This window comes from Salmo salar, chromosome 17, assembly GCF_965601325.2.
Source record: "Salmo salar chromosome 17, fSalSal1, whole genome shotgun sequence".
Taxonomy (NCBI): Eukaryota; Metazoa; Chordata; class Actinopteri; order Salmoniformes; family Salmonidae; genus Salmo; species Salmo salar.
Genome location: NC_138307.1, coordinates 19,860,259 through 19,872,705, shown reverse-complemented (window position 1 = coordinate 19,872,705; position 12,447 = coordinate 19,860,259). Strand labels below are relative to the sequence as shown.

At 42.8% G+C, this 12,447-nt stretch overlaps 1 protein-coding gene across 1 annotated transcript in view; it reads left to right on the top strand.

Annotated features, from left to right (window-relative positions):
* LOC106575569 (interleukin-1 receptor accessory protein-like 1) overlaps nt 1-12,447 on the top strand; it is a 401,023-nt gene that overhangs the window by 281,371 nt on the left and 107,205 nt on the right. Inside the window, exon 7 of the mRNA XM_045699173.2 lies at nt 8,206-8,338. Coding sequence (XP_045555129.1) covers nt 8,206-8,338 — 133 coding nt within the window. The remainder of the gene's footprint in view (nt 1-8,205; nt 8,339-12,447) is intronic.

Below are 12,447 nucleotides of genomic sequence, written 5' to 3'. Positions count from 1 at the left end.
TATGCTACAAAATCAACTTGATAAGAGGTTTTAAAAATAGGTTCTATTTGACTCAACATTCCATGACGTACACTAAGGCATTGTTGGCAGAATAGATGGATGCAGTTCATTGCATGATTCATATAATTCACCAATACATTTCTTGGTATTTTAAAAATATTACTATCAGGTTGTAAATCACAGCTGGTCTGGTATATTGTTACCTGCCTCCATTCAGAATGCACTGTTTCAGTTTCAATGGCTCAATATTTTGGACAAAAATGGACGAATGTAACCAAGACTGGGAATGTCAATACAATCAAACTAGCAAGGCCAATGATCACAAGTCAGTCATAAGTGGTTGATAGCTTGCCATTTATGTAGCAAGCTAAAAACAGAGCCTAATATTAGCTAGCTAGCTGCAAGGAGGATATCATGTCATTGGAGAAGTGGGTGAGTGACTGACTTTTCCCCTCATATCATTTTCCGGTGACTATACACAGTTAGAGATGCAGGTGTCATTAGGTTAGCTAGCAAGAACTTGAATGACTGTTATTGTTGTCACGGTTTTCGTCGGTAATGGAAACGCAGCAGGTATGTGTAAGCTCATTTTGACGTTTATTAACTTCCCAAAATGAACACCAAAATAACAAAACAAGTGAACGAACAATATACAGACAGTCTGGCAAGGCACAAGGCAATCTCCCACAAACACACAGACAAACACACCCAACTAATATAGGACTTCCAATCAAAGGCAACACCACACAGCTGCCTTCAATTGGAAGTCCACCCCAATTAACTCTACATAGAAACACACTTAGACTACACATAGAAATACATAAACATAGACCATAAACCAAAAACCCGGAAATACTAAATCAAACACCCTTTTACTAAAACACCACCCCAGACCACATAAAACAAATACCCTCTGCCACGTCCTGACCAAACTACAATAACAATTAACCCTTATACTGGCCAGGACGTGACAATTGTAGGTGAAAATTCATGACTATGGTTGATTTTCCAGTATCTAGACTGTTCTCCCAAAAGTATTGAGACAGGAAACATAGGGTTAATTAATAGACATGTGTAAGCAGAGTAAAGGCTGAGCTCAGGTGAATGGTCAGAGCTGGATTAACAAAGAGTTAACCCTTGGACATATGAAAACAGAACATAAGCAGAATCCATGGGAGTGTACAGACTGGGTCAACATGGACTTAATCACTAGACATGTTAAAACAGAACGTAAGCAGGAAATGTGCACCTTAGTTAATTAATATAGGCACCAAGAGCCATGTATCTGTAATAAGAACCATGTATCTGTAATAAGAACCATGTATCTGTAATAAGAACCATGTATCTGTAATAAGAACCATGTATCTGTAATAAGAGCCATGAATCTGTAATAAGAACCATGTATCTGTATTAAGAACCATGTATCTGTAATAAGAACCATGTATCTGTAATAAGAACCATGTATCTGTAATAAGAGCCATGTATCTGTAATAAGAACCATGTATCTGTAATAAGAACCATGTATCTGTAATAAGAACCATGTATCTGTAATAAGAACAATTGTTTGTACTAATCAAGTATTATTAGAAAAACACTTATATTAGGAAAGTATATATACAATAAATGTATTCTTTTTTGTATTAACACTATGGCGCCGCCACGCTTACAATCTAAATTAAGCAGATGTGGGCGTTAACAATCAAGAATTGTGACAAGAAGATAATGGTGGCGAGAGACCAAGGGGTGTTAATCATCTACATAGAGGGGAGTGACCATGTGTGTTATCTGAAAGTGGAAACCTATAAAGCCTGAGGTCTGTAACAAGAAAAATCAGTTGTTCCATGGAATTGCTCGGCTCTGTTACTTTGTAATAAAGTCTATTTGAATTTACAAGTTCCGGTATATGAGAAATATTTGATTCAATATTTCCACAATATTATCCAGTTAGCATATCTCTTGTGTTCGCAAATTCACTCTGGCTATCTATTTCAGAACAGACTTGTCTGAGTATGTCAGAGAGCCTGAATAACTGATGCCTTTACGAACGTGCTACACCGGCTGAATATGACCGGTGTCAGTAAACGTAGGCAGAAAAAGTAATAGTTAGTCAAGAATGCTCTAGATAACATGCAAACAGCCTTGCTAACCAGCTCTGCTAGGGCGAGTAAAGTGGCCAGAGTGAGGTGTTCTCTCATTTGTGTCTGGAAGTAGCAAGCTAGCCAACTTTGGCCAGTTAGCTTGGGTGCTTGGTTGCAGGCAAGCTGCAGAAGGATGGGAAGTCTACAATTCCCCATCGTTTATCAGTACAATTTTGACGGCCAACTAGCTCAAACAATTTGAGAGGGTTTACAGTGCATTCGGAAAGTATTCAGACCCCTTGACTTTTTCCACATTTTGTTACGTTACAGACTTATTTGTTTTCCTCATCAATCTACAAACAATACTCCATAATGACGAAGTAAAAACTGTTTTTTAGAAATGTTTGCTAATTTATCAAATAAAAAAACCGGATAAATCCTTTACATAAGTATTCAGACCCTTTACTCAGTACTTTGTTGAAGCACCTTTGGCAGCGATTACAGCCTCAAGTCTTCTTGGGTATGAAACTACAATCTTGGCACACCTGTATTTGAGATCTTCTCCCATTCTTCTCTGCAGAACCTCTCAAGCTCTGTCAGGTTGGATAGGGAGCGTCGCTGCACAGCTATTTTCAGGTCTCTCCAGAGATGTTCGATCGGGTTCAAGTCCGGGCTCTGGCGGAGCCACTCAAGGACATTCAGAGACTTGTCCCGGAGTCACTCCTGCATTGGCAAACTCCAAGCGGGCTGTCATGTGCCTTTTACTGAGGAGTGGCTTCCGTCTAGCCATGCCTGATTGGTGGAGTGCTGCAGAGATGGATGTCCTTCCTTCCTTCATCCACAGAGGAACTTTGGAGCTCTGTCAGAGTGACCATCGTGTTCTTGGTCACCTCCCTGACCAAGGCCCTTCTCCCCCGATTGCTCAGGTTGGCCGGGTGGAAAGCTCTAGGAAGAATCTTGGTAGTTCCAAACTGCTTCCATTTAAGTATGATGAAGGCCACTGTGTTCTTGGGGACCTTCAATGATGCAGAAAGGTTTTGGTACCCTTCCCCAGATCTGTACCTCGACAATCCTGTCTCGGAGCTCTACGGACAATTCCTTTGACCTCATGGCTTGGTTTTTGATCTGAAATGCACCGTCAACCAGAGGTGTGGACTCAAGTCACATGACTTGGACTTGAGTCAGACTCGAGTCACAAATATGATGACTTGCAACTCGACTTTGACTTTAACACCAATGACTCGTGACTTGATTTGGACTTAAGCCTTTTGACTCGACCTGACTTGATACCCTCCCCAAGCCCAAATATTAACAATGATCCTATTAAAAAAAGTGTGCAGCGCATCAATTCTTCATTTAACGGATTACAGTTTGAATCAGACAGCACAGCAGCCAATCAAATTGTTCCAGCTGAGAAAAAGTTGAGCGTGGCAGTGCAGAGGAACGTCGGTGGGTGAATTCAGACGGAGCCCTTGGAAAGATGATACCCAAAATTATTATTTTCGGATATAAAGACAACGCTGTATCAACAAAAAACGGATTGCAACTTGAAAACATGCAGGAAGAAAATTACATACGGAGGCACAACAATTTCTAACTTTGTTCTACATTTGAAGCTGCACAAAGAACGGTAAGTCGTGGCTAATATAGCCGACAGCTATATATTTTATTACTTTACTAGTGTATCATGTAGGCTAGCATAACGTTAAATCAATGAGCCTCCACACAGTCAGTCAGTGCGTGAACGTGATCATTGCACCCAAGATTGAGCTACAACCGGCCAGGCAGTTGGTTGCCTAAAGCCTGCCTGATGTTCCTAAAACAAAGTTGGGCGATAGTGTACAAGCCTATATCGCCCGATTGCGCCCCACAACGATCCTCGATAGTCGATCACTATTGGGGGGGGGGGGGGGGGTGTCTTTCTCATGGCTACCCATGTATTTCCATGGAAATATAACGTTAATTTGTAAAGTAATAAATATATAGATAGTTTTAAAGCATTCATGATTTGCGTAAATGTAATATACTAACTATTACTCTTGTTAAAAATATGAAATGGTATTACATTTGGTGAAGAGCACGCGTAGCACATTCATCTCCTGCACATCTATCACTCCAGTGTTTTATTGGTACCGTAAATTCCGGACTATAAGCCGCAACTTTTTTCCCAGGCTTTGAACCTTGCGGCTTAAACAATGACGCGGCTAATATATGGATTTTTCCCGCTTTCAATTTTTTTTCTCCAAAAAAACACATTCTGTGACGTGCTCAGTTTTTTGGCAGCATGAAGCTTTCCTTAAACCAATGAAATTGCTGAACGGGTTAAGGTCAAACAACTTTTTTGTTTACTGTTTAGATTAAATCGAGCGCTCTCAAACTTCCCATCATTCTGATTACGGTAGTCATTTTGTCACCCTCATCATGGCAAAGACACGGAGAAATGCATATGATGCAGCTTTCAAGTTGAAGGCGATTGATCTGGCTATTGGAAAAGGAAATAGAGCTGCTGCACGGGAGCTTGGTCTTAATGAGTCGATGATAAGACGTTGGAAACAGCAGCGTGAGGAATTGACTCAGTGCAAAAAGACAACGAAAGCTTACTGCAAATTTTGTATTTTTGTTACAAGCCGTGTTTCGTTAAAGCCTATTTATTTTTGTTACAAGCCGTGTTTCGATAAAGCCTATTTATTTTTGTTACAAGCCGTATTTCATTAAAGCCTGTGTAAAGTTAATTTGTTTCAATGTACCGGTAGGCACCTGCGGCTTATAGACATGTGCGGCTTATTTATGTTCAAAATAATACTTTTTTTTAAATTCAGTGGGTGCGGCTTATATTCAGGTGCGCTTAATAGTCCGGAAATTACAGTATATTGTAATTACTTCGCCACCATGGCCTATTTATTGCCTTACCTCCCTTATCTTACCTCATTTGCACACACTGTATGCACACACTGGATACCTTTTCTATTGTATTATTGACTGTATGTCTGTTTATTCCATGTGTAACTCTGTGTTGTTGTACGTGTCGAACTGCTTTGCTTTATCTTGGCCATTTTCGCTTTGTCATTGTGGAGTATTGTGTGTAGCTTGATGAGGAACAGATGTATTTAACTAATTTTAGGATAAGGATGTAACGTAACAAAATGTGGAAAAGGGGAAGGGGTCTGAATACTATCTGAATGCACTGTACTGTATCTAATGTTCTTTCATTATGTTTTAGCTCATCTTGCTCTGGCTAGCATTAGTTGTTGATGTTGTTGTTGTTAATGTGCAAAACTGAGGGAGAGAAAACCTACCTTTTTGTGGTTGTTTGATCAATAGGACTGTAAAGTTCCCAAATATATGAGGACTCGTGGTATTTAGCTACATATTTCCAGAAATCCATTCAAGTGTATTTTGTGGCTTTTGGTGAATGCGTTCTAATGATCTAACGTCACGCTGTTGCAACGGCCTGTAAACACACAGTCCAGTTCAAAGTGAATGATGACAGGCCCTACTGCCTGTAAACACACAGTCCAGTTCAAAGTGAATGATGACAGGTCCTACTGCCTGTAAACACACAGTCCAGTTCATAGTGAATGATGGCAGGTCCTACTGCCTGTAAACACACAGTCCAGTTCAAAGTGAATGATGACAGGTCCTACTGCCTGTAAACACACAGTCCAGTTCATAGTGAATGATGGCAGGTCCTACTGCCTGTAAACACACAGTCCAGTTCAAAGTGAATGATGACAGGTCCTACTGCCTGTAAACACACAGTCCAGTTCAAAGTGAATGATGACAGGTCCTACTGCCTGTAAACACACAGTCCAGTTCAAAGTAAATGATGGCAGGCCCTACTGCCTGTAAACACACAGTCCAGTTCAAAGTAAATGATGGCAGGCCCTACTGCCTGTAAACACACAGTCCAGTTCAAAGTGAATGATGGCAGGCCGTTGTGGCAAATGGCTTGTTTGCATGAAGGTCTACTGTAGCTCTGATTGTCTATGGTGCACCGTCTGTGTAGACTCCGGTCCTGGACAAGACATATGTTTTTATTAGGTTTTATTTACTGCACTGTCTATTAATTGTCCAAACGCAAGGCCAGTTTCCCATTCTATATTGCTATAGAATTTTCACAAATGCCTTAGTATACGTAGTTTCCAAACATTCTAAGAATTTATGAAAATGTGAAAATGACCATATCTAAGTGCTCACTTGTCAGAAAATGTTTTAAAAACTGTCATGTTCTTGGGAGTGTATATGAACAGATTTTAATAAGATTTCATGTTGCTAAATTGCTGTCAGTTCCACTTTAAATAGCACTGAGGCTGTTGTGTGTAGAACATCTTTCACCATGCACGCTGTGAATCATGTTTCACACTCACACTAATTGGTAGGGTGGAACAATAAGGGTACTGGGCTAATAACCACCCCCTGCCCTTTGTGTAGGGGACGCCAGGAGTGTGCGTGGGAGAGAGTGAAAGGGAGTTCAGCAGTGTTCAGGAGCATGAGGGAGAGAGTGGGAGAGAATGGGAGGAGAGATGGGAGCTTCTGAGGTGGTAGGAGAGCTTCAGAGGAGGTAGCTGAGCTTCAGATGGGATAGGGGAACTTCAGTGGGGATAGGAAAGCTTCAGAGGGGATAGGAGAGCTTCAGATGGGATAGGTGAGCTTCAGAGGGGATAGGTGAGCTTCAGAGGTGATAGGAGAGCTTCAGAGGAGGTAGGTGAGCTTCAGATGGGATAGGGGAACTTCAGTGGGGATAGGAAAGCTTCAGAGGGGATAGGAGAGCTTCAGAGGGGATTAGAGAGCTTCAGATGGGATAGGTGAGCTTCAGAGGGGATAGGAGAGCTTCAGAGGGGATAGGAGAGCTTCAGATGGGATAGATGAGCTTCAGAGGGGATAGGAGAGCTTCAGATGGGATAGGGGAACTTCAGAGGGGATAGGAAAGCTTCAGAGGGGATAGGAGAGCTTCAGAGGGGATAGGACAGCTTCAGAGGGGGCAGGGAAACTTCAGAAGGGGCAGGGGAGCTTCAGAGGGGATAGGAGAGCTTCACAGGGGATTAGAAAGCTTCAGATGGGATAGGAGAGCTTCAGAGGGGATAGGAGAGCTTCAGAGGGGATATGAGAGCTTCAGAGGGGATAGGGGAACTTCAGAGAGGATAGGGGAACTTCAGAGGGGATAGGGGAACTTCAGAGGGGATAGGAGAGCTTCAGAGGGGATAGGGGAACTTCAGAGGGGATAGGGGAGCTTCAGAGGGGATAGGAGAGCTTCAGAGGGGATAGGAGAGCTTCAGAGAGGATAGGGGAACTTCAGAGGGGATAGGGGAACTTCAGAGGGGATAGGGGAACTTCAGAGGGGATAGGGGAACTTTAAGGGATAGGGGAGCTTCAGAGAGGATAGGGGAACTTCAGAGGGGATAGGAGAGCTTCAGAGAGGATAGGGGAACTTCAGAGGGGATAGGGGAACTTCAGAGGGGATAGGGGAACTTCAGAGGGGATAGGAGAACTTCAGAGAGGATAGGGGAACTTCAGAGGGGATAGGGGAACTTCAGAGGGGATAGGGGAACTTCAGAGGGGATAGGGGAACTTTAGGGGATAGGGGAACTTTAGGGGATAGGGGAGCTTCAGAGAGGATAGGGGAACTTCAGAGGGGATAGGGGAACTTTAGGGGATAGGGGAACTTCAGAGAGGATAGGGGAACTTCAGAGAGGATAGGGGAACTTCAGAGAGGATAGGGGAACTTCAGAGGGGATAGGGGAACTTCAGAGGGGATAGGGGAACTTTAGGGGATAGGGGAACTTCAGAGGGGATAGGGGAACTTCAGAGGGGATAGGGGAACTTTAGGGGATAGGGGAACTTCAGAGGGGATAGGGGAACTTCAGAGGGGATAGGGGAGCTTCACGGGTGTCTATGAGTTCAGGAGGATGTAGGTGTTGGAAGGCACGGCAGAGTCTGGAGGTGTGCATTAGAGTCTAGACAATAGGAGACACCATCTAATAAGAATCACCCATATTATCCATGGTACTGGAAAGACCTACATTAGTGGGCTCCACCTCTCCCAGACATTTTCCCCTGCTTTACCCACAACAATATTACTTCCTTACCACGACAACCATGGCTTATTTCCTGTTTCCTGTCTCCACAGGAAGTCAAGTCAACCTGACGTGCCGAGCGTTCTTCGGCTTCGCCGGGGAGGTCAGTCCGCTCATCTACTGGATGAAGGGAGAGAAGTTCATTGAAGACCTGGATGTGGAGAGGTTCAGAGAGAGTGACATCAAGTAAGACACACACACATCAAGTAACACCCTGTCACACACACACTTCAAGTAACACCCTGTCACACACACACTTCAAGTAACACCCTGTCACACACACACTTCAAGTAACACCCTGTCACACACACACACTTCAAGTAACACCCTGTCACACACACACTTCAAGTAACACCCTGTCACACACACACTTCAAGTAACACCCTGTCACACACACACACACTTCAAGTAACACCCTGTCACACACACACACTTCAAGTAAGACCCTGTTACACACACACATCGCATGAGGTCATATGGGAGTGGTATGTTCTATAAAACATATGTACAAAGAATATACATACATTCCTGCATGAACTGTCAAAAGTCAAAGCCACAGTTTTGACCAACACGCTTGTGGTGGTATGTTGTAATGCTATTACCAGGCTGTGGTATGATGTAATGCTATTACCAGGCTGTGGTATGATGTAATACTATTACCAGGCTGTGGTATGATGTAATGCTATTACCAGGCTGTGGTATGATGTAATGCTATTACCAGGCTGTGGTATGATGTAATGCTATTACCAGGCTGTGGTATGATGTAATGCTATTACCAGGCTGTGGTATGATGTAATGCTATTACCAGGCTGTGGTATGATGTAACGCTATTACCAGGCTGTGGTATGATGTAATGCTATTACCAGGCTGTGGTATGATGTAATGCTATTACCAGGCTGTGGTATGATGTAATGCTATTACCAGGCTGTGGTATGATGTAATGCTATTACCAGACTGTGGTATGTTGTAATGCTATTACCAGGCTGTGGTATGATGTAATGCTATTACCAGGCTGTGGTATGATGTAATGCTATTACCAGGCTGTGGTATGATGTAATGCTATTACCAGGCTGTGGTATGATGTAATGCTATTACCAGGCTGTGGTATGATGTAATACTATTACCAGGCTGTGGTATGATGTAATGCTATTACCAGGCTGTGGTATGATGTAATGCTATTACCAGGCTGTGGTATGATGTAATGCTATTACCAGGCTGTGGTATGATGTAATGCTATTACCAGGCTGTGGTATGATGTAATGCTATTACCAGGCTGTGGTATGATGTAATGCTATTACCAGGCTGTGGTATGATGTAATACTATTACCAGGCTGTGGTATGATGTAATGCTATTACCAGGCTGTGGTATGATGTAATGCTATTAACAGGCTTATTCATCTTGAATTCAGATATTCCTGAATCTATATTGACTATACAGCATCTGACCCAAGAGGAGCACAACTGTATCTTTATGTTTTAATAACCCTAAGTACTGTTATTCTCTAATGTGCCTGTTCACTCATGGGCAGACTGGAAGACACTGTTATTCTCTAATGTGCCTGTTCACTCATGGGCAGACTGGAAGACACTGTTATTCTCTAATGTGCCTGTTCACTCATGGGCAGAATGGAAGACACTGTTATTCTCTAATGTGCCTGTTCACTCATGGGCAGAATGGAAGACACTGTTATTCTCTAATGTGCCTGTTCACTCATGGGCAGGATGGAAGACACTGTTATTCTCTAATGTGCCTGTTCACTCATGGGCAGAATGGAAGACACTGTTATTCTCTCATGTGCCTGTTCACTCATGGGCAGACTGGAAGACTCTGTTATTCTCTAATGTGCCTGTTCATTCATGGGCAGAATGGAAGACACTGGTGTAAAGTTTAAGCTGAAGGTAGCAGACAGCCTGGTGGTTAAGAGCATTGGGTGTGAAAGCTGAGCCAACAAGGTGAAAAGCTGTAAGACACTTAATAACCCTAATTGCTCCAGGGTCACCGTTGATAATGGCTGACCCTGGCCGTGACCCCACTCTCCCAGGGTGTCTCACCCCACTCTCCCAGAGTGTCTCACCCTACTCTCCCAGGGTGTCTCACCCCACTCTCCCAGAGTGTCTCACCCTACTCTCCCAGGGTGTCTCACCCCACTCTCCCAGAGTGTCTCACCCTACTCTCCCAGGGTGTCTCACCCCACTCTCCCAGGGTGTCTCACCCTACTCTCCCAGGGTGTCTCAAGGAGAGTTGGGATATGCAAAACAACACATGCGTATTAATACACACTTGTACATGTGTGAAATAGGACAAATATAAGCACCCACCAAATGATTGTTATTATGTTTTAAGCTGTTACCATGAAAACTCTAATTATTGTGTTTATATATTAAGCTGTTACCATGAGAACGGGTGCCCTAGTGATTCCTATGCACACGTGCAGAGTGCGATCTAAGATTACCAGTCCAGGATAATAGATAGGATTTCAGATAGCCTGGAGCTGTTCTCCTCCCGTGTTTGCATGCATATAGAGAGGAGGTCAGGAGCATTTATCCTCATGCAAGAGAGTCAGGGACACACAGCGCAATAACAACCATTTAAAGGCCAGTTACCACAAATACCTCACCGCACTCTGACAGCTCTAGTAGAAGAATGTAACTTTTCCGTCACCAGCCATAGCTATTTCTTCAATAACATCAATGAATGTTTAATGGCGTTAGTCAATAATTCAGGCGATCATACATTCTTTATTATTGCACGGCGTGTGTGTGTTCTCTGAAAGCGATCAGGCTTGCTTGCTTTGCTTATCACGTTGCTGGTCTTGAATGCTAAAGTTATACTGAGTGGGCGTGAGCTGAGGAGCTGGAGAGGAGAGCAAGGGAACTCTGGGAGTTCTCTTTTACTTTGATTTGTGGGCGTCTGGTGGGAACAGCTCTGCTCTTCAGCCCTGGAGAAACATATACACATACACACAGACACGAATACACACTCATACACACAGACACGAATACACACACATACACACAGACACGAATACACACACGCACAGACACACACACACACACACACACAAATACACACACACAGACACACATAAATACACACACACACACACACACACACAGACACACACACACAGACACACGCACAGACACACACTTACAAACACACAGACACACACACTCAGACACAGACATACACACACAAATACACACACACACGCAACGAACACACACACACACACACACACACACACACACACACACACACACACACACACACACACACACACACACACACACACACACACACACACACACACACACACACACACACACACATGGGCTGAATACTCCATGGATCACTAGTACATATACAGTACCTGTCCAGGGGACTCTCACAGACATGGAGCATCTGTCTCTTTGTCTTCACAATCCATCCATCCGTCCGTTAATCCAACAGTCAATCCATTCCTCCGTTAATCCAACAGTCCATTCATCCATTCCTATGTTAATCCAACAGTCTGTCTATCCATTTCTCTGTTAAAACCTGTTGGGGCTACAGGTTAGCAATGAACCCCGAGCTGGGATTGCTAACAAGGCTGGAAATTCAAAACATCAAAAATCTAATCATTTCAATTTCTCAAACAATCAACTATTTTACACAATTTAAATGATAAACATCTCCTTAATCTAACCACATTGTTCGATTTTCAAAGAGGCTTTACGGCAAAAGCATAAAGTTAGATTATGTTAGGACAGTACATAGCCACAAAAGTACAAACATCCATTTTCAATTCAAGGTCAGGCGTCACCAAAAGCAGAAACCAGCTTGAATTATGCACTAACTTTTGTCAATCTCCATCAGATGACACTCCTAGGACATTATGTTATACAATACATGCATTTTTTGTTCCATCAAGTTCATATTTATATCCAAAAACAGCATTTTACAGTAGCGTGAAATTCAGATTTTTTTCTTCTCTGAAATGCTTCCGGTGAACATAACAAAATTACTATTCGAAAACATTGGTAAATTATAATATTGTCATTCAAAGAATAATATATTATCATCTCGTAATTGCTACCGAATGGCCAGATCTCAAAATAACTTTACTGGGAAATCACATTTTGCAATAAACGGGGTGCTATGCTAAGAACAACAGGCTATGCTATACAGTTAGCATCATCTAAAATCGATAATAACATTGTAAATATCCCCTTACCTTTGATTATCTCCATCAGAAGGCAGGCATCCCAGGTCCGGAAGGCATCCCAGGTCCGGAACAAATGTGGTTTCTTTT